This window comes from Lates calcarifer, linkage group LG20, assembly GCF_001640805.2.
Source record: "Lates calcarifer isolate ASB-BC8 linkage group LG20, TLL_Latcal_v3, whole genome shotgun sequence".
Classification (NCBI taxonomy): domain Eukaryota; kingdom Metazoa; phylum Chordata; class Actinopteri; family Centropomidae; genus Lates; species Lates calcarifer.
Genome location: NC_066852.1, coordinates 9,525,554 through 9,549,173, shown reverse-complemented (window position 1 = coordinate 9,549,173; position 23,620 = coordinate 9,525,554). Strand labels below are relative to the sequence as shown.

At 39.3% G+C, this 23,620-nt stretch overlaps 1 protein-coding gene across 1 annotated transcript; it reads left to right on the top strand.

The window, feature by feature from the left end:
• Positions 1–5,066: 5,066 nt before the first annotated feature.
• On the top strand, positions 5,067–22,991 carry LOC108893867 (transmembrane protein 164). The gene is made up of 6 exons (XM_018692290.2): positions 5,067–5,923; positions 13,273–13,322; positions 15,905–15,971; positions 17,297–17,375; positions 19,482–19,582; positions 21,475–22,991. Exons 1-6 carry the CDS (start codon positions 5,486–5,488, stop codon positions 21,679–21,681), a joined length of 942 nt encoding a protein of 313 aa, XP_018547806.1. The 5' UTR covers positions 5,067–5,485; the 3' UTR covers positions 21,682–22,991.
• The last annotated feature ends 629 nt before the right edge of the window (positions 22,992–23,620 follow it).

The window sequence follows — 23,620 nt, the reverse complement described above, 5'->3', positions numbered from 1 at the left end:
AACATATAACTCAGAAATATAGCTGTCTTCCTTTCCCCACACAAGAGACATATTGTTCTTTGCTGGTCACTGTTTTGACTGTGGCTTTGTCAGCTCCGTCTGACATTCAGATTATAATGTGGTTCAGTAAATTATGCACAAATTTCACCTCTGATGGTGCCAACCTCTTCACTTTGGGTTTTATTGTCTGTGTGCCTAAAGTCAGCCCACATCACATCTCCTGAGATGATACCCTGACATACTTACCAATTCAACTCCCTTCCTCAAAGCCCCCCTACCCCCCCAAGGAGATGCATGGATGAGCAAGCTTATTCTCCTTGTGGGGTGTTCCCCATGCATGACTGATGTTTAGATTAATATCCTTGACTGATTCCTGCTCCGCAGTGAGGAGAGGACTAAGCCTATCAGAGCACAGCCGCCCCCTCAGGAGTCCATTGATTTTCGCACCATTCTGACAAACACAGACCTCCTCCTAGACTCACAAAATACTTTATTTGTTGTCCATTTAGATGCCGTCTCCTCGGGTCTAGCTGTCTGCATCTGTTTTCATACAGTACGTCTTTTTGTCCTTTACCCGTGTTAGTAAAACTGAGCATGCTGCCAAGGAGCAATGTCTACCAGATCCCCTTAGGAATTAGTCATTTACATGTATTTAATATATGAATGAAGAAAATACAAATGTGGGTGCTTCAAATCTGTTCTGTTCAATGTTTAATAAAGTATACAACTTAACAGACCAGAGATAAAGAAAATCAGTCAAAGCAATAATAAGAGCCTTAATGATTTGCATTGATTTTTATATAAGGTGAGTTCCAAATGTGGTTTGGCTGCAACGTGGTGTTGATTTGGCTCCAAACTCTTTTGTATTTGCAATGTGAAAATGATCCAGACTATGGCAATAAAATACCCTTTACAGCATTTCATATTACTGCATATTAAACAGCTAAAGAGCTAGAGCCATTTAAAGAATAGGTCTAAGAACGTTTGGATTTGCAATAAAGTGGTGTTTTTTCAAATATCCTCCAAAAAGCCTCATGTGGAATGAATGCTAAAATCCACACAGTGAGGGAATATGGTAATATCGCCCCCTGGTGACGCTTATAGCACCTGCTTGTCCTTTTGAAAGAGGAGAAAAGCTGTGCTGCAGTATGATTCCAATTCAAAATGAAAATTTACGAAGATAGCGATGTGTATGTTATGTGATAGGCTTCATCCCAAGTCCAGGCATAATCTTACAGTGTACAGAACAGCACAGTACAGACATTACAAACAGCAATGACAAGTGTGATACAGGATTTTGTGCAGTTCTCACTCTCTCCCTCTCTGTTTGTGTCAGACATAATCCATTTCATATTTGAACAAGGGGTTGATTCAGTTTTGACAACACATGGCTCATAATTTTTGCCATTTGGAGAGCTGGAGAGTCAAACCAGCTTTGAATCCTAATGCTTCACGATGACTCAGAGCTTAGAAACTGACATGCAGTCCTGTGCAAGCTTAACTTTTTTCATGGACAATTTGTCTTTATTATGGATATAAAGATGAGCTAGCAGTCAATGACCTGACCCAAATATTATTACAGCATTGACGGAACACAAAGTAAAATGATAATTAGAGCCTGGAATTGACATGGTGGGAAGATCCTGTGGTCAACACTGTAAAATAAATCCAATAAAACACAAAAGCACAAAAGTAAATATTAACATAAGACTGTTGAGTATGGCATGTATATCATTTGCATACTGTAGCACCATCAAACAAATCCCATCAAGTGTTCCTGACATGTGGGTTGACACTTCCACTTGGTTTTTAGAGAATAAATAATCAAACTGATGTATTCCTCACTGTACAGCTGAAGCTAATGTTGGAAATATTTGCTTTTTGGAGGAAAGAGCTGTTGACCAGAAATATTGCAGTCATATTTCTCCTTAGACAGTCGTCCTTCCATTGTTTCCTGACAAACAATGCCTTGAGGTTATATAAAATCAAAAACTTACAGTGCATAAAAGAGCTTGAAAGATATTTTGTCTCTGTAACTGAAGCTGTGCTGCTGTTTTTTCCTCCACATCCAGCTGTTCTTTCTCAGCCCTCTCAATCTTCAGCTAATTGGCCTCTTTCCACCAGACCCAAAGGGTCTTGATTTCACTAAGTTGCTCCCATCTAACAGTATTTTTTTTCTCTCCTGAGAAGTTCAGCATCTCGAACCAGGAGACCAGCTCATTTTTTATCCCTCAGGATCACCTGCTGGGAGGCCAGCTGACCTTATTTTTCTTCTCCTCTCCACAATCTGAAGTGAGGCCTTGACTTTATAGCCCACACTGGCTTGTAAACTGAGTTTTTTTCCCTTATGGGAGGTAGATAGACATACTGCATTACCCCTTTTAAGAATGCTGAAAATGGGGTCAATTTTATTTTTCATGGCAGCAAGTGGTGGGAAAGAGTCTGCTGATGAGACAGTTTCCTTATCAAATGTCAGTGGGTTCTCTGCTTCCTGAATGGAGGCCTGATTCACCTCAGCAACCCTCTCAGAGTCTTCCAGGTTGATTATTTTTCTCTGACTTTAACATCCCTTTTTTTTTCTACATCGGAATAAAATAATTAATAGTTTTGTTTTGAGGTCTACTGGATAGTTTGGTGCTGTAAACATGCCCCCTCATTTTTCTTATTTCATAAATGTATTCATTTTTAGCTCACCCCTTTTATCCCTTGTGAATCCTCTATGTGCACTTATCAGTGAAATTCAGAATGCAATGTATTCCCTTACTCTGCATATTTAAGCAGTTTTGGCCACAATTACAACGTTTCACCACAGAGTCATTTGCACTCAGAATGCTGGACCCTCTTTCAAACAGGACCCTGCAACCACACTGAGTGCTACACACACCCCTACACTAATGGAATTATGTCAGCGTGTGGTTACCTAAAAAAAAAAGAGCGCTGGCCAACCAAAGCAGCTGCTGTGGGAGAAACATTAGGTGCATCCCAATGCTTTTTCACTTCTCCTCTCTTCTCTTCCCTCACGAGTCTGTGTCAGTCCTTTCCCTGCACCCTTGTTTAATCCACTCCATCTCCCCTCGCATGTTTGTGAAAAATATTTGCCACACTGAAGTGCATCCCAAACCAATTAGTGTGAAGAGTGCACACATCACTACCCCCTGCTATGATGGAAACACAATGCCAATTGAGCATGGAGGAAAGTGGCTTACAAATGAGTTCTCTGTGGACTTTGATATTGGCAGGTATGTATTTTGTAATTCACTTCAATCAGACTTTGCTCCCTTTTCTTCACACGTAATGAATTGATTTCAAGGGAAATGTTTGTCTCCCATCATAATCCAAATCATACAATCATTCCATTGCTGTAGCCCTTGATCATTTTTGTCCATGGTGTGGGGGATATGTGTGATACAATAAACGTCACTTATTTTTTGATGTCATGCATTTGTCAGTACAGTTGAAAAACCTGATCAGGTGGAGGAGCGGCATGTTAATAAATAGCCATGGTGATGGCTGTTTTCCCACAGTTACCAGTTCTTTTATTGGCTATTCACTCACTGAAAAAGAATTACAGCATATCATGTTTGACTACAATAATTACACTAACCACAAGAAACCTTTTTTTTTTTTAATCAAAATAAAATGTCTGAAGTTTATGTTGATGGTGGCATTGTGGAAAAGATCATGGGTTGTCTCATTTATCACCCTAAAAATACTGAGCGTTTACAGCTAATGCTTTATGGCTATACTTAACATCACCATATACATACTGTAAATAACAGGATAACTCCATGCATTCTTGAAACTTTGACTGTGCAGATAACAGATGTCATAGTGCCTTTAGGCAGAGATGATGGGAGAACAGGGAGAACATGCACTGCTGTCAATCAGAGATGGACATATACTTTTCAATAACATTATAAAGCATTTTAAGTACATTTGGTTGTAGATGCCAAACTAAAACCTGTTGGAATTCTATGAGAGTTTGCTGTCATTATATATGTCCTGTGTAAAGATGCATGATGGTTTAGCAGGGTCTCACTGTACCCTTAATGCAAAAAAATATTATCAGGCAATAAATATTACACTACTTTGAAACATTTTATTTAGCCTATTGCATTGCACAGAGTGACTGTCTTTATCCTAGACATTTTCCTTTGGAGAAGTAAACTTATCAACAAAATGATTGTTAATTTACAGTTTCTCATTATTCGAATGTGGGGTGAAATTAAAATAATACTCATTTAGCTGATGAGCTCCTATGCTGATAAAATATTATCATGTCCACGTTCACTGGTTATTGTTACTTAAACGCAACAGAGAATTTGGAAATTTACGGAATTTTCATGAACGCACCATCCGCAAGTATCACATGTGCTGAGCGGTGTGAAGTAATTTTTGTGCCCACAGATTTGTCTTTAAGGAAGCGTATAACGTGTAAGGTTAATGTGATCCCTGACGTAAATGAGGTGAGTTTACAACCATTAAATTTGCATTTGAGCAATAAATCAAAACTTTATTACAGACTCAGGGCCAAGTAAAAGAAAAGATACTACATAGAATAACTTGCATACAAAAGCACAGTTTGAAAAGCTTAGGTTGAAAAAGAATATAAAGTAGTGTCCTACAAACAAACTACTGTACTAATTCTTGCCCAGATGATAGTATGTAGTAATAAGCCTCATTTCATTTTCAGAGTCATTAGGCAAATAAATTTAGACATGAACAGTTGATAAATTGGAGAAATATCATCTGTCAGTATCACTAGTTTTAATATTCTCACATTTGTGAACTGAAATGTATGGTTTAACTGTGTAGTTTAAATCAATATCTCCATTTTAATATGCGCATATGATGAAAAGTCTGCATTAATTGAATAATTAGGCTAATCAGAAAACAGGGAAACTCACCCTTTTACTCACTGCTTATATTTATTAGTGCAGTTTCTTGAATAAAAAATTTCTCAGTTAATAAAGGCCACCAAAAGTAGCTCTTGGACAGTATGCTATTTGTGTAAAGCCTGAGAGGCTAAACTCGGGATAAATACAACACAATGTGCGCCGGTTGTTCAGCAAGGTAGGCTTGGTAGCTAAGCTAGCTACCTATCCAGTGTCGGCGCTGTTGCTAACACACGAAAACCCAACCTCCAGCAGATTGCGCTGTAGCTTGATATGACAGAGCACGTAGCCGCAGCGTGCTTGCTTCATATGATGCCGATGCCAATTTGAGTGCTCATGTTAGCTAGCTTAGTTGCTAATTGTGTGACGGACGCGAAAGAAGAGAGAGGCTTGCCACTTCCTCCACCACCATCAGCAGCGGCGGCAGCAGCTACGGGTAGTCTTAACTACAGCTGCCTCCTGCTGCTAGCTGAAGTTCCTCATCCGGCTGTGGATGAGGTGGGTTTAGCTAGCTACAACACACCGAGGCGGTGGATACATGTCTACCTCTGAACCACGAGACGAGCAACGAAAGGGAAATCTTGCAGTTCATGTTTCGCCAAGAAGTCAGTGTGACGTCTTTTATTCCATCTTGTTCGTATCTTTTCCAACAAGAGAAGAGGAATATGTCCAGATATAACATATACAGCCTGTTGGACTGGATCTACGGCGGGGTGGACCCGAAGTTTGAGGGTAATGGGGGCCCCGAGTGTGCCGCCTTCATCGCGCCCCAGCAGCGCGTCAGTGAAAGTCTGATCATCGTCCTCATCTCCTTAGTGGAGATTGTCGTGGCGCTGAAGAAAATAAACCTGTCCAAAGAGCTCAAAGTGGTGGGAAAAGACTGCATAAGGGCGAAGGAGGACAGTCTGGGCAAGAACCTGTTGCTGGTTGCCCTCTGCATGACTTTTGGAGTGGAGGTTGGGTTCAAATTCGCCACCAAGACTGTGATATATCTGCTGAATCCGTGCCATGTCATGACCATGGTTCAGGTGAGGATGACTGGGCACAGCGGAGGCTCATTTGTGTTTGTTAAGACTATGTATGTTTGTGTGCACGCCAAGATTATTCTACTAACATGAGAGCAACACCCATCTAATGCACTTGAAGATATACTTGTAATTATCTCCCTTTTCCCCCCAAACAGGGACAGAGTGACAGAGCTGACTGCATTATTTCTGTTGTACTTTGTTGATTTTAATGACACTGTTTACATCAGCCACATATAAGACTGGCCTCACCCATCTGTACTCTAGTGAAACACCATGGCTGATGTTTTACAATCACTGTTACCCAAGTACTTTCTACTTCCTTGAGGTACATTTCAACATGCATTTCATATGAGCTCTGCAGAACTTGAAATTGGAGTACAAAAACGTTAAGTGGAAAACATTGCTTTTGTTTCTCTGCTCTCAGGTCTGTGCACAGTTTATATATTGTTCACATGAGGTGCTAAGTCTTTGTTAGGTAGACTCTTTATTCTCTTTTCACCTCTTAACCTACTCTGACAATGCTCCATTCAAACCCTGCTATTATAACAGTACAGATAATAATAGAAGGGATAAGGAAAAGATGAATACATTTCATGAGTACTGCAGTTAATAGAAGTTTGGAGTCTTGATTGGACTTTAAATCTTATCTGTGTTGTGGAGGTGGTCCAGACTGAAAGTGTTGTGATGAAATAAGACCTGTTGTTTCAACTTCCCCTCTTGAGCTACGCAACCAGAGCTGGGCGTCGTCCGAGTTGGGACCCATATGATTGTTTATGACTGCTGGATGCAGTGTTACGAAGGGTTGTAAAGCTACAGAGGAGTGGTCAAGTCTGAGCTGAATTTCTAAATGCACAGATAGCAAGTTGAGAATTGAATGATGCAGCACGGAAATTAAAGCGGGCGATGTCTTTGTTGAGTCCTGTTTTTCATAAGTTTGAATCAGAGGATATGATCCCAGCACAAAGGTTCTCGAGGGGCCACTGCTACCATAAGAATGTACAGCACCTGCATGTGTTTCTTTTACACCTCTTGTTTCTCTGACCTTCATGGTGCATGATTGTGCACTCTACAGATCATGGTAACAGGTCACTGCCAACTACGTCTGAATGTACTGGGTCACACACATGAAATATGAAGAAGATAATTTTTCATTATATTGAGCTAGTGTGATAGCCAGTGGGGATTGATGAATTACTGGCTGTAATGAAGAATCGACTGATGGTAGCAAAATGCCCTTAATGTACAGCAACCAAGGTTAAGATAATCCACAGCAGGTATTCCTCATGCATGTTGATACTTGAGTGTGGACATCAAGGAATTTAAACAGTGCGATTTAAGGAGGGAGGAGATGCACTCAGAGGAGGCGGTAGTTACCCGTTTCACCTTTGAAAATGGTTAAGAGGAAGGTGATGTTTCTATCAGTGGAGTGGCTCTGCAGGGATTGCCTCCAGGAGTTTATTTATTACAGGGAATAAGACCAGGAGCTTGCTGGAGCTTGACTGTGATTTCAGGAGAAATGGGTGGAACAGGAAATGTGTAATGCATTCCTGCTTTGTTGAAAATGATGTCTGTGGGGTGCACTGTAACACTCCTCCATGAGATTTAATGTGTCGAACAGCTGGCAAGTTAGTAATGGTGAGAATGTTTCTTGGTTTGATTGTTGAAATGACATCCACTCACCAGGTATTCATCAGAATCAGTAGATGTACAGTATATGGGTGTGGTACATTTTTAAGCAATCTCAGACCTGAGGGAAATCTCAGATCAAAACATGGAATAAGGATTGCTGAGTAGCCATCTTTTCCTGTCTCCTTTTTAGCTTCTCAACTCAGCAACTATACATAAAAACAATGCACCTGGAAACAAGAACAAGAAGTCCTGAATTCCCACAGTCTTGGGTGAGATGTGCAGAATGAAGTTTTGCTGCAGTCGAAGTTACTACAGTGTTTGAGTAATCTCCATAGGCATCTTTATCACCTTTGTTGCTATGCTGCAGCAGTGCCTTTATACAGCAGCTTGTGTGCTAGAATGTTTCATTAACAACAGCCAATGTTAATAAATTCTACATATTTGTTTTAGATTAAAGATCAGCATCAGTGTTATTACTGAATACGTACACAAACTACTGGTGCTTTCTCCATAGAAAGTCAATAGAATTTTTGGGAATCTTGTTGTTTGCAACAAAAATAAACATTTTGAACAAGAGGGAATTTTCTAACTTTTAAGCCCTAGTGGAGTCTAGTTATACTGAAAATATTTGATGGTGAAACACGATACTTTCTTACACATAGAGTGGCGGTGTCAGTGGCGGAGTTCACACATGTATCAGAAACAACAGGAAGGCAAGCATCACTCAGTCTAAAGGGAGAGAGTTCAGAGTCTTATGACTGATGAGCTAATGTTTCACATCTGACAACACAGATGTCTGTTATGTCTTCCTCTGCATCGAACAAGAGCAGTCACACTGGCTCGATGACAGACATCCATCAGTGACTGATAAATGCAGTGCCCTGCATTTTCCATGCAGTCCCTCAAATGTGGCTGAGGTTCCATAAACAAACAACTCAAATAGCAGATACCATGCAGTACGGATGAAGTGGACAAATCAGGACATTTAAAGGCTTAGCATTGCTTTTTATTTTAGGTATAGGTATATATATATAGGTATACATTCCACATGAATTTTCTTCTCTAAGTTTATGACCAGTTTATGAACATGCCTTGCAGTTGATTGGATTTCTGATGTAGCTGTTTCATTTAAATACCAGACATAGATAGATAGATAGATAGATACTTTATTAATCTGCACGGGAAATTCACAACCCCTTGACCCCTTTTGTACATTGAGAAGCAAAAGCTGATGTAATAGCTGTAAGATGAGAGTCTCAGGACTCTAAATCTGTCTTTTTTTCCTTCTACACTATGAAACAAAATCTGATCTTCCTGCATATACCAGGAACCAGATTCTAGTCTTCACTGAGTTTCCTTTTAATGCATGGTGATAGGTCTGCTCTTGTCAGACACACAGCTCCCTTATCAAGTGAACTTTCTTCCCTTGTACATCTCAGCGAGGGTCCAGGATGTACTGATAATTTAAAACAAGTATAGATGCGGTAGATACCCCCTCTCTGTTCTGTGATAAACACCAGTAGAGGCTCCAGAAAACAACAACTCACTCCTCTTCAAATCAGGCCTCTGGCATTTCTGCTGCAGCTTTGAATGGGTTTAATGGGAGTTTAAAATACTGTAACACTGTAGCAATTAGAAGACTGTGCTTTGTCTGTTACATATGCGGAGAGCTTGCCTTCAAATTGAAGTACCATAATGTTAACAAGCTGTCTGCAACAGACATTCAGTATCAATATAACAGACTACAGTATCAGCATTATCACATTTATCTCCACATTTATCAGCTGGAGCAATAACACCCAACAGAACAGATTGTTGACTCAGTCACTCAGATTGCGCTGAAAGCAGTAAACTGTATTACTTCATGACTCCACTTGTAAAAAGGAAAAGGAAGTATAGCTTATCAGTAATGAGCTCTGTCAATATATAGATAGGCCACTGATCTTTCTTTTTCAGTCATTTCAAAAGATCATTATACAGTTAGAGCTGTGCTTTTACTTTGAAATTGCTATGCAAAAAATGTTATATTGGCAGTTTAAAAGTACAAATTGTGAAGGAAGGTTAAATCTACAAAAGAAAAAAAAAAGGCATTACCCCACATATCAACAGTTTTCTTGAGGAGGTTACTCCAGTCAGATTAGTGTCTTGTTGAATGGCTGCTTTTCTTGCCACCTGCTGTCATCACCTCTATGATTCTAAAACATAGAGGCGAACAGGAAAAATGTTGCCATTAACCTGGTATACCTCCAGTAGTACGTTTCAGCGTTCACTGTTGTTCTACATCTTTATGTAGGAATATATGTAATGTACTGTATAAAGCACTGAAAGATACAGCGAAGAGCTACAAAGCTAAAATTTACTGTAGGTCATTCAGACTTTTCTAACATAAGACAAGGGGCTATGACAGTACAGGCAACAAAGCCATGACTTTCAGGTTGCTATGGCAAAATGTGGCAGACAGTGTTAAGATTACAGAGGAGTCCCAACAGCCATAAACTGTGTTAAGCTGCGATAAATCCTCAACAGCCAGAACTGAAACAGCTACAGAACAGGTTCACCAAGTTCAACCCAACAGTGAACCAAATGAAAGGTTTTGCTGAACACACTGACAGGGTATCAATATGTCTGGAGAACAGACCCGGCTCACATCTTACACACGTCAAATCGATTCAACAACTCAAATAATAACAAAACAGGCTCGTTTATCAATTATGAAAAACTGAACTGTTGCTGACCTTTACAAAACAACAAAGAGTTTACCTGGTTTGTTTTCTCTCTACATCTGACTGAAGTTCATGCTGCATACAAATGTCATTATATCCAGTCACCTGGAATAAGCTCCAGAGAAGTTTCATGGTAAAAAAAAAATAAATCATAATTTCTCACCTTCAATAATCCTTATATGTATATAAGATGATAAAATTCAAGTAAAGAAACACCATGGAACCAAATAATGTTAATAGACAGCATTTTAAGGGAGCTTCTCTCAAGAAAACACACACCTATTTAGCTACCAGTTAGTTATTGAGAGTTTCCTGCACCTTTCAACCCCAGTTTTTGGCGCTGAATAAATTGAAGGTCAAATTCTCATAAGAATCTAGCAGACTCAACACATTTTGGCAGATTTAGCAACGATGAGAGTACGAGCAGATGGCAGGAAATGCCTGCCCTTGCTAAAGGACTGATAGTACACCCACAAAATACTAACACATACTGTAAACTCTTGATGTTATAATAACAACACTGTCAGGTTTGTGAGTTAATGAAATTAAAACATACACATACAAGATGCATTTACTTAAGTGAGATATCTCAAAAGTTTACTTGTGAATAATCCAAACAACATTTCTAATCAGTATGCTATTATCAGAAACTGACTAATCCGCTAAACACGCACTCTTGTGTTAAGTACTACTCTACATGTTTAATGTGCAAGGACGCAGTGGATCAGATAAACATGTTATCTATTTGATAAAATCCCAGGATCTTCTCTTCTAGTATACACAAACTGGATTATACCGATTTCATGAAGACAACTATGTGTCAGCGCTGACACATGGATTATATGGTCAGATTCACTGTGCACCAACGAGCACTACCAGTCAGACAAGTCTATATTGACAGGAGCAACTTAGTAATTTGCATGAAATCCATTACCAAGTGTATTCCCTTGTGTACAATGAAAATGCAGTAGGGATGATGTCATTGCAGGAGAGAGTTATATTGTTTCCATAAACAGGAAAGAATGTACTCCCTTCTCTGAGAACTGTTTTCCATTTGCAAAATATGTGTAATGTCGAGGTTTCCTTTTAAGGCCATATCAGGTCTTGTTTATATTGAAAATATCTGCAAATATTTACTTTCAACTTATCATGTTGGTTTGTTCAAGCTTTAAAAGTATGTAGGCCCAAGCTGTTCAACTGTTCATTTAAAGAAATAATGATGATGAAATAAATAATCACAATTAATGTATGTGTAACAGTTTGTATAATAATTGAGGAAAGCAGTCAAACTCAACTCCTTATAATGAGACTTTATTTCATTATTTTTGTGTTAATAATGAATTTTATCAGCTATCTTTTTTTTTTATTTTGTGGTGGAATCTTTCTGGTGACGCTTTTATTTTATGTCAAGTTTCAAGTTAGAAAGCTAACTGGCAAAGAGGCAGGAGATGTGATTGGCTGAAAGGTGGGAGGGTGCTGACAACATCACTGTCATGAAATAAGTGATACTATGAAATAAAAAGTGTCATTAGGAAAAATAGAAGTAAAAAAATCACATTTTAACTCCTATAAAACTTCATTTATATCATTTAGACAATTCAGTCATGTGATCATTTATTCCATAAGTGTTTGCTTGATTATATAATAAATAATAAATTGAATACTTAAATCATGTTAAGTCCATGATGTCCTTTTTTGTTTATGTAACACTGAACACCTTGGGCCTCCATATCAGCTTTGTGTAATTGGTTTGATGTCTTTGACATGAGACAAAGGATCCAAGTGACAGGCATCATAATCCCAAACACAGTACACAATGGTGGCTGACAGTAATAATCCTTCTTAGGAATTTGCAAGGACCATGGCTATCATATTATTGATAAATAAGCCATTCATGTATTATTTAGGAAATAAATCTGAGCAGTAAACAAAAATCCATTGAATTTTCAGGATAGAAAAGATTGAAGATGCATAGAGGGAAAATCTTGTTTAAAATCTGTGCATGTATTTAAGTGGTAAGTCTTATACATGTAATTAATCTTGTATTGTGCTAAAAGCTCTTGTTTGTTGCCAGTGGTCTCTGTAAAAAGTAATTTGAAACAAACTTGTAGTGTTCACAGAGTTGGTAGGTGTACAGCAGATCAATCTCTAAGACAAAGGTCCCCAGCAAGTGAGTAGTTGTACAACAGAACTAAATTGCTTTCTTGTTGCTCTTTTTCCAGCCTTTTCCTTCCAGGCAAACTAACTCTGTCTTATGTGAGATGGTGTTTTGAACCAATCTGTGTTTGCATCCGTCCTCCTAGCCACCTGGGATTACAAGCCACACTGATTGTAACCTGTACTCTCAGCAGCAGGAGTGAAGGCATTAAGAACCAAGTTTAAACTGGCCTCTCCTTAATTTTCAATGTTAACATTTGTTTTTTAACAAAATATCAGCAGCCTGCACTTGGAGCTGTACAGCAGTACAGGTTTTTGGTAAATCATTTGTGATCCTGTTGTGAATTTAACCTGAACTCATACTGTAAGTCCAAGGTTTGCATTTTTAACATAGAGTACTAAAGCACATTATACCCACACTGTTCTCTAACAGAAACTTATTTCCTCTCTCGCAGGTCTATGAGCAGTGAGTTGTGAATTGTTTCAGTCCACAATCCTAGAAATCAGGCAGTAAAATACATCACCCCCTGACAGGCATTTTAATGCTTTCAATTCCTGCTCAAATTTTGAGTCTGGCCTTAACTCTGCTTTTTGTTTTTCTTGTTTTGAAGCACAAAACATTACATTTGCCAGTGGGGTGCAGTGTTCAAGGCTCTTGCTCTTATTATATTAATAAAAACTTGTTAAAGCAATTTGTTTAACAATTTTCTTTACTTACAGCAGTGAGCGCTGGAAGCTCTTGAAGCATTCAAGCTGTTCAATAATGACAGAACTGAAGTGTGTAATGTGTTTAATGTGATAATGTGATTTCTCATTTCTCTCTGTGTTTTACCTCAACAGATATTCCTGCTGGCTTGCCCGCCATGTAAAACTGCAATGGTTGTATTTAGGTGAGTATATTTACCCCCGGCTAATGTCTGGCTTTGGCCTTTGTTACATTCAGTGAAACTGAACAATGTATAGATCTCTAGTTGTGGTGATTTGCTAATTATAAAATGGCTATGTCCTCACAGTTTCTCGCACCACGGAGTCATCCACCCTCCATTTCAATCTGCCATAGGGGGAGGCACCTATCATGAGTGTAAATCTTAAAATGATTGGGCAGACAGACCCAAATTAAGCACACATTTTATTTTTTAAAAAGCCACATCTACAGAGTAAATTGTGTTTTTACAGTTTTATTGTCAGGAATAAGCTGGGGTTTATAGTCTCCTCTCCTCAACAACTACTCTGGTCGGAGCAGTTAATTATTCAGGAGAAATGGCTGTGTTTTTGCCAGAGGGATGATGTGGGATTTACGCAGAAATAAATACAAGCAGGGTCACTTTCTTTTGCCATCGCCCATGGGAGTCTGTAGCGGTAGTGTCTTACCTGAAATGGCCATAGAGCAGCCTGCTAAAAATAAAATTGGTGAGTCTGAGAAGGTTTTTGAAACACACTCATATTGGGGGAAAACAAAATACTTGAGTGAACCAGTTCATAAAAATAATATTGATCTATCAGGCCAAGATGCTGTTTCACATAGTGGACAGGTCATGGATATTTCCCATGAGGAATGCCTATATTAATGTGTATCCTGGTTCAGGAGATATGACAGTTCCAGTTTGTGTTAACATGGCATCTTCTATGCATCTGTACAGTATTTGTAGCATAAATGCCATCGACACCTAAGATCACAGTGCAGCAGGGGATGTAAGTTGTAATTCCTAACAGATTTCAGTCCTGGCTGACGTTAGCAGTATCCATCAATGCTGTGGCAACAGCAAGAGTGGTTTGATATTACGGCAAACACTCTACAAGTGACTGGTGTATCTGTAAATCCATGCCAGCTCATGTTGTCTTAGTAAAGACTTCAGTAATTGTCCTTATTCTGTCATACCATGAGCGTGACAATAAAAGGAACTGGTTGCCTTGCCTTGCTGAGAAGTTGGAAGTCTGCGGTCAGTCACCCACAGCTCTTCACTCAGCTCCTTCTTGCTCCATTACTCCCTGCAATATTTAAAACTGATTCACTGACAAATACATGTAATTTCCTGTGACTGCTTCAAAATAAGAGGCGCCCAGCTCAGCCCTTTTTTGTGATCAGACAGCGCTAGGAGGAAATGTCTGACTGCAACGATTTTCAGAGAAGATTAAAAATGTTTATTTAGCTATTGGAGTTCATAATCTCAGTCTCCTCCTCATGCATGAATGCAACTCCACTTTTATATCAGTATGACCGCATAGTGGAAATCTGCAGCACAGTACGAGCATTTGTGTTCGAAAATGGGAGACCAAGCTCGGAACTGGATACATGCACAGACATAGAAAGGTCAATATGATGGTGTAGCATATAGTGATTATTATATGAATGTAAATGCCTGTTTCTACCACAACTCCGTATCAGTGATTCATGTATTGGCTGTGACAGAGACTAGAACTTACACATACCAAAAAGTGTTTTCAAAACTTCATTTTAAACATATTTGTAAACATAATGAGTGAAATGGGGAGAAATAGAAGGCAGAGGTTGTTAATGATCAATACATGTAGTACATTTGAATTTGAATGAAGCAGACTGCTTTTGCCTAAAAAGATCTGAAAGGGCCCAGAGTGACAGCAGGGCTTATTTGAACTGACACTCCTACAACTTTGCTGTTTTCCCAGTGACCTTAGCTGTCACAACAGTTATTTTGGCTCATTTGACAAAAAGAGCAGTCAGAGGAGATAGATGTCGGTCCGCACTTTGACACATAAACCCCAGGGTTTTTTTTTTAATCTGTGGTGACTCTTAGAATAATTCTTGGGTAAAAGAAACATTTTTCCTCACGTTGGCTGTGCAGAAGTTAACTGAATGAGCATCACACTCCCTCTGTCTTGCAGGAGTAGACAGGCTGTGTGTGTGCACTGAATGGTGAGTGGAAGATGGAAGCAGCTGCAGAATGTGTGCTAACCAAAGGCTGAAATCTATCGAAATTATACTAATTATGACTGAATAGCTAGAGAGAGTGATTTGTCAGAATCATGACAACAATTCTCTGTGATTTCTTAATGGATCATATAAATATCAAGTCTCTACAGCACACACACACACACACACACACACACACACACAGACATAGACATGAGTGGAGGGTTGTAATTGCCTGAGCCATCAGTGACCTGACTTGTCACAGTCAACACTCCCAAAAGGAAATGACCCTGCCAAAGTATGAGAGACAGCTGCTGCTAACAGCATCAGGGAGGACTCTGATTGATTTTTTTTTCAACAACATAGAACGTAATCTGCACGGTCCTCCACCTGTTCCTCTGTGCATGTATCAGCACTAATCCATTCAAGCTAATATGTCAGTAGTTCAGTGATGTGTGGAAAGTTTCCTGGTAGTTTCAGACAGATGTGGTAGAGGGTGTGATGTTTATTTGATTTTTTTGAATGACACGTTTAATGTCCAGTGTTGTTATTATTGGCTCATGTCCCTTGTGTGTGTTTCAGGCTGCAGGTCCACATGCTGAATGGTGCATTACTGGCTTTAATGTTCCCCGTAGTCAACACCAGACTGGTAAGTAACCAGTAGCTAGCCCTCTACAAGCCTTTGTTCTGTTTTCAACGTTAACAAGGAGAAGATTCGTGTTCATTATCCACTTCTTTCACTTTTTGTGACAACAAGAGAGCAAGTGTTTTCCCTCAGCTCTGATATGTTTGAATAGACCACTCTGTGACATTTTATCTCCTTCTTGTCAAAAAATTTGACGTTTATATGAATGTGATGCTTAAATAAATCTAGTGTCCCTACCAGAGCATGCATCTGAAGAATAGATTCTAACATACAGAAGATAAAATGTCAGACCCATGTGGCAGAAAACATGAGTTTGATTGATGATAGAAATTTGCTGTTGCAGTGAAGGAAATCTGAGGAAATCAGCTCAGATCCTGCAGCGCTGCCTGCTTGAAAGGTTCTCTCTAACAGCTGCAGATAAAGACCAGATGCAGCAGATAACGGCCTAACTTTAAATTCTGTTTGCTCAAACGAAATCAAGTCTGGAAGGCTTGAAAACAATCGTCCAGTTCTAACGTGATCCCTGTGAAGATAAAATGCTCTTACTACAGAACTGTTCTCACCTAAGTAAAGCAAATTACATTATTATTATCACGTTTTCTCACACAGTATGCCTTCACAGAACTGTTGAGGTGTGTAATGGTGGGGTCCTTTTTTTTTTAACATCAGTGAACATTACATGGTCAGCTTGTGCTTGAAATGACAGCAGTTATAGCAAGCAGCAGTATTAAAACTGAACACTGATGAGATTTAATATTAAATGGACTCAGACAGTTTACATCAGCTCCTCACAAATCTTCTTGTAGAAGCAATAAATTAAACATTATATGTATTAAAATGTAATAAGTAGTGGTATACATTTACAGAGAATAATTTAATCATTTTTATTCATTAAAACTCTGATCTCTGACCTGACTGTGCACAAAAATGCTAAATAATTTATTTTTTAAATTTCTCTATTAATATTAATTATCTCCAGTTATGCAGTGTGTGCGTGTGTATCCGTGTGTGTGTGTGTTACTCTTAATGTAAGGTAATGCAGTTGTCCATTGTAGTAGTCCATTGTTTACTTATTTTCAATTTGCCATCAACACCTAAGAAACAACCCTGACCTCACCTCCACCTGTGAATGCTGGTCTGGGGTCAGCACATTAGACCATCAGGCAGACAGAGTGCAGGAAGTCTGTGGGCCTTCAAGTTAAAAGACTAGATACAGATATATTCACCAAATGTTTAGGTACCAAACAATCCTGAGATGAGTGGCAGCTCTGCCTGTAGGTCGTCTTTAATGTGTCGTAAAGAACTGAGATAGTCTCTTCTCTCCACAGCTGCCGTTTGAGAAGGAGATCTACTACATCCAACACTCCATGCTATACCTGGTGCCTCTTTACCTTTTCAGGAAAGGAGGTAGGTGTTGACCTTACTTATTTTGTTTACTACACCCGCGTTGTATCCATTCCTTTGACATCTGTGATGTAACACAGTTCACATTCCTACAAAGCAAGGTTATAATACCTTGATGTCTTTCCTCTGTGGATGGATTCACTTTTGATGATGGCATTTGAGTCTCTGTAGGTACCAGTTTTCTCTTTGTCTGTTCAACTGTAGTGACTTTTGCGACACAAAGACTTATCTGAATAAATGAAATTCTTCAATTTCCCCAAACTGCAGCAGACGCATGTACAGTATTTCCCCTTAGAAACAGCAGTCCAGGTTCCCTTGGAATCGCCTAGTGGCAAATGTAAGAGGGCAGAAGTTGTACTGGGCAGCTCCCAGGTGTAAATGTGAAGCAGGACATAGGTGAGATGATTAAAGGTTTAAAGACAGCTTAGAAACGACAAGACAAGACAAAGTATAAACACAAGGACATGAAAGAGTAGTGCATTAGAATTGGTAGAAGTCAGGTAAACGTCAGAGAGAATTATCTAGGGTGTAGCACAGCAATTAGAGCTCAGCCTAAGGTAACCCATTGTTCATTAGTAATGTAACACCGGAGGCAAACTAAAGGAAACATTTGTTGTTCTAGTTAACTGATCTGATGGGTGCATATATGATGCTTCCTCGCTGTTGGCATTACTCAAAGCAAATGCCAGCAGTGAGGAAACAGGAAAAGCCAGTTTGACACTACATCCTGTTACTGGTTTGGCTGTGGTCACAGAGTGTAAGAGGGAAGTGTATGGAAATAGCATTCTGTTCTTTAGTATTCGGTCTGTGCAAGGTACAAACAAGTGGCCAGAGTTGGCACAGAAGATGCATCCTATGTGCTCGCTCTCTCTTTAACCTACACACCCGTTCAGGGGGTTTCTACAAAGCTGGTTTAGAAAACTTAAGTCTGTTAAACCCGGAGTGATTTACAGACGTAATCAGCCCAGAACTGCCAGATTTTCTTCAACAAAACCAGAGTTGAGTTTCTCTCTGTCTCCTCCTGTCGAGCCTGGAGGAGCTGTCTGGTAAAATGTTTCATTTCCTCAGTCATTCATACAGTCGATATCACAGCACACATCGGAGCATATTCATTTGCAGACGTTTACGTCAGGAGAAGACTGAAATGACAGCTGGACACTAGTTTGTTACCCGAGACCAGTCTTTACCAACACTATCTCTTTTATGACCAATCAGTCATCAATGTAAGGACAGAGACAGCGATCTCTTTCCTCATATTCAGATATTACAAGGGGTGGATTCATCCCAAGCTCACAGTAAAATCTATACACTGTCTGTCTTTATAACACTGTGACTGTGTGGGCATCAGAGCAACTGTCAGGTTGTCAAACAAGTTCCCCTGCACTGAAACATCTACCAATTTAGACACCCAAAACACTGATCTATAAAGAACCAATACTCATATTGTGATTGGTCACACTGATGGAACATTCCTAGTATCATATTGTAGATAATGCGATATTTCTGAATGAGGATGATTGTAGTGCAGCTGAAGAGACTGACTGATTTACACTCACTTATAACCTAGTCACTCTTTCAACTGCAAAACCAAAATCATGAGGCTGTTACTGGGTCAGCCTGTGTGGTTAAATCACATGTCTATAAATAAACTTAAGTCATATCCATTTGATCTGCATTTTTATGTTCTGCTTCCAGCAGCACTTTGTCCCTGTCAGGTTACAGCTGAATAAATATATTTAAACATTAAATCTAACAAGCAGTCGGATTCCTGGACTCTGCTGAATAAAATGTAGTAGTGTTAGCTCGCAGACCCGTTTCTCCAGCTCAGCTTCTTTTATTACTGCTGCTGTGTTTTAAAGATAACTGTGCAATGTTACATATTAATCTTTCTGGCTCCACTGGATTAAAATGGAGAATCTGGTCTTTACTGTATCTACCCATTGCCATGGTGAATCGTAGCATCAGAACCCGTGCCCTTAACTCCAAGTTAATATACACAATTTCCCATCTCAGGGTTAGTCACCTCAGAGGTCAGGGTTGAGTTCAGAGTTTGTGAAACCAGTTTTCTGGAATACACCCCAGATGTTTTACCAGTGTTTGTTTTCACAGGGGTGTACAAGCCTGAGCCTCTGGGGGACATGTGGTGGGCCCTTCTCTCCACCGGCATCCTATTCCTCTATCACTTCCTCTTCCTGCAGGTCCTTGGCCTGGTAAGATGGAGCCCTCTGCTGGGCATTACATGACATTTCACTATGCAAATTACACGTGTGCAGGGATCACGCAGTCATCGCTTGAGTCACTGGTTTCATTTCCAAGGAGAACGCTAAGCAGTTTATTCAGACGTAGAGGTGTGGTCAACAGGAATACACTGAAATTGAATCCAGTGCTGCACAGTTGTCCTTTCAAAAAACTGACACTGTGTCAGAGAGATGTATTGATCGATCTGTATTTTTGGTCAAAATTCTAAATTACAAAAAATTAAATATACCTAAGTACTAGTACAGCTACATGATAATGAGTCATATATTATTAGCTTATTACACATACTCTTCTCACAATATTAGGGCTGCCCCAAATGCTTCAAGGCGTTGAAGCCTCGCCCATTGCCATGGTTTTTTCTTTTTTCATTAATTATTTTTACCACAAAAATCCCAAATAGCCCATGAAATAAGAGCTAAAAATCCAGCATTATTCGTCACACATCAACATTGACATTTAATCGTAGTGACAGTTTTGTGCATCACTACCAGCACTGACACTGGGACAGTGACACATGACCACATGACAGGCTTACGACTTTCAACTATGCTAAAAAGAGGTGGAAAAAGTCTTTTTTGATTTGAGAAGATGACGCCCAAACAGTCAGGTGCATATTATTATTATTATTATTATTATTATTATTATTATTGTTGGTGTTGGTACGACCTGCATGCTGACAAATTAAACATTAAAGTTAGATTGTCGTCCTTGCCACTCCTGTACACCCACACATCTATTCACCCATGCTCAATCTATTTTTGAGGTCAGTACTACTTACTTATCAGCTGACCTGTACACAGGTACCATATTATCTTCAACAAGCTAATATCTGCATGCATACAGTACATGAACATCTACAGTTTACACATATTCACACTAATAGGATATCAAATTTGAAGTGCCTTGTAGTGACTGTTGGCCCATGTGTGACCCCTGCTAAGTCAGTTCTCCAGTGTTTTGCTCATATATCCTCATAATTTTTTTAGAACTCAAAGTCTCATTTCTGCAGCTGGTTACTTCAAAATGAATAACCTCCTTAGTGACTCATTGCTATTGTTTTGTCCACTTGCCGTGAATACAAATTAGCATGGCAGCAGCACAGGTGAGTCATACTGGGTTGGACACCAATTAATCAGCTTTAGTTTAGAAGTGGGTATCTGAGGTTAATAGAGGTAAAGAGGCCAAACACTGGCTGTCTGACTGTAACATTATGCATTATAGCACACAGATAAATCTCAGCTGTCGTCACAACAAAGACCAAACTCTGTAGGAGAAACAGTGTTTAGCTGTGGTCTGATGAGCTGTCCCTATGACCGACTGGAAGATACTTTGATATTGAAATGTTAATTAACAAAACTACAAACTGCAGCCTCACAAATCAGAGGACCAAAAAACTGAAAGATACAGAAATAGAAAATGACAAGTTTCATGAAGTCAGTTTTACAGAATTGGACTGTGTAATGTTGGAAGGTTTTTCTGTTGTTTTTCAACTCCCTGCAAATATTTAACAATCATGAAAACACAGAAAATCTGTACATACTAGTCTGCATAAGACTTAGACAGTCACAAATGCAGAGATCAATGATAAGCAGTTAAAATAATATCTGCAGTCAAATAAGCAGAGAATTTGCAGACTGAACTCATGCTTCACTCAATTAGGTGATAGTTTTTGGAGCAGAAATCCAGCAGAAATGAATGATTATGAAGATATCTACAATGAATTCAACCATGACATTTGCCAAAAACTCATTATCCAGCTGGGTAGTGCTTATTATTCTGGTTGGTATTAGCATCATATTAGGACTTGTGCTCATTCAACCTGTCTGTCTCTGTTCCCCTCCAGGTAACTGAGGTCAACCTCAACAACATGCTGTGCCCGGCCGTGTCCGACCCCTTCTACGGGCCTTGGTACCGGGTCTGGGCGACGGGCCACCAGACCCTGCTGACACTCATTCACGGGAAGGTCCTCACACTCCTCTCGCAACACACCGGTTCCGTCTGCAGATACCTGCTGGACGCACTCCGACTGCGCAGCAAGAAAGTTGACTGAATGTCCACGAAGATGCACACAGACCCTAGCCTTTCACTCTAAATGCCTGCTCTTATCATGCAGATTTTTTTTTAAGCGACATTTTAATGCATCTTTTAAGACTTACCATCTGTTTTACTGAAACAAGTGAGCATTTCAGGGCCAGTGAATCAGTGTGTCATTCTTTTAGTGTTGTAGTTGGCTTGCATACATACTTGCATGCACAAACATAATAGGCATTCTAAGGCTGGTAGTTAGCATTGTGGAGTTGGCCAGATCTAGCCTTTTTTTGGAATACAATTTCCAGAAATACGTAAGTGAATTTGCGGGTGATTTCTCAAGCTGCCTTTTTTTTTTTAAACTGTTTTAAGGACAGAAAAATTTGAGTCACCGAAATGTCACTACTGATCTGCAGTTATTACACTTTCAGTTCTTTTTGTGATAGTTATGCTAGATCTATGTTAGTGGGTAAAGCTGCCATTTTATTTGTCTCAAAACGGATCGTAAATGTGAGCTGTCGTAAAAGTTATTGCTTGTTTAGTTGGAGGATTTTTTGTTTTGACACATATGATCACCTCAGTGTTGTCATGACTGAAGAAAAAGAAACTTATTTATGGTGTCCCTCTGTTCTCACTGCATTACACACGTGTACAGGTTATGAAAGCATCGCTGTGAGTAGCCTCTTTGGCGTTTTTTTTGTGTCTCCAGCCTGTTCCGATCATTCCAGTTGTGATAATCAGGGGACGTGAGGATGTATTACATGCTGAAATTTAAAGTGATGAATGAGAATTTGTGGATCTACACTGGGATGTTATTATTACCTCTGCCAAGGAGGTTACGCTTTTTGTCTCTGTTATTTTATGGTGATATTGGACCACATTCAGTGAGGTATAAACTTCAGTGAGTCGATAGGATGAATGCGATGTTTGCCAAGATAGAATAGATCTTGACAAATCGAGTATCTGGGCTGGATTCATGCATAATGACACTTGAATACAATTTGTTGCTTGATCCTCAAGTTAATCTTACAAGTTATCCCATATTCACTCCACCACTAGAACTGCAACAAGTTTCAGAGAAAAAATGCATCAGATGATCTGCATGAGGTCACTTTGAGTCATTTATTGACTACCCATGTGAAAGAGAGTATTAACTGATGTTGAGAATTGGAATATGTCAGTCTGAGTGTATAACATTTCAAGTATGAGGGATGTGTTTATTACTGTAGCATATACTGTACTTCGCTGTAAAGAAGGGATAAGACAAACTTTTGTATTTCTATTGGTTCGAGTGTATGTGCTGTATTGACAATAAAAGTGATGTTGACCAAAGTCCTCGTGTATGTGTAGCATCTTTTCTAACCATGTCCAGGGTATCTGTTATATTAGTTATAGTTTGTAATACTTACCTTGGAATTTTGAATTGGTGCAGATCAAATACTGAAATTGCAATACTTTGTTACTTGATATGCCAAGAAATATTACTATTTTCTTTCCATTAGCACAGTGAGCAGGCCTTGTAGCTCTGCAAGTGACTCTCAAAAGTGAAATGGAAGTTACTGGACAGCTTGACATTATTGGGAAATACACCTATTTGCTCTCTTGCAAAGAGTTAAATGAGAAGATTGATACTACTGTCATGCCTGTACACTAAATATGAAACAACAGATGAGATATAACATGATACTTAGTGAGCTTTAAAGGTGCTGTCTGGTGGATTCTGTCTTTAAGCTAAGCTAACCAGCTGCTGGCTCCAGCTTCACATTTACTGAGCAGACATTAGAGTGGTATCAATCTTCTCACCTAACCTGCAGCAAGAAAGCAAGTAAGTGTATTTCCCAAAACTTTGAACTATTCCTTAAATAATGGTGCCTTTTATCACACCACAAAAATGACACTGACGCTAAGTTGCTGCCTGACTCATGCGTTCATGCTTTTGTGCTGTACATTTGGGTTCACTC

What these genes read in the sequence shown, in the direction of transcription:
- LOC108893867 (XM_018692290.2), top strand. Translation starts at nt 5,486, where the DNA reads ATGTTTCGCCAAGAAGTCAGTGTGACGTCTTTTATTCCATCTTGTTCG. An exon ending in ATGTCATGACCATGGTTCAG is followed by an intron (nt 5,924 to 13,272) that starts GTGAGGATGACT and finishes TTACCTCAACAG; the next exon opens with ATATTCCTGCTGGCTTGCCC. An exon ending in TTACCTTTTCAGGAAAGGAG is followed by an intron (nt 17,376 to 19,481) that starts GTAGGTGTTGAC and finishes TTGTTTTCACAG; the next exon opens with GGGTGTACAAGCCTGAGCCT.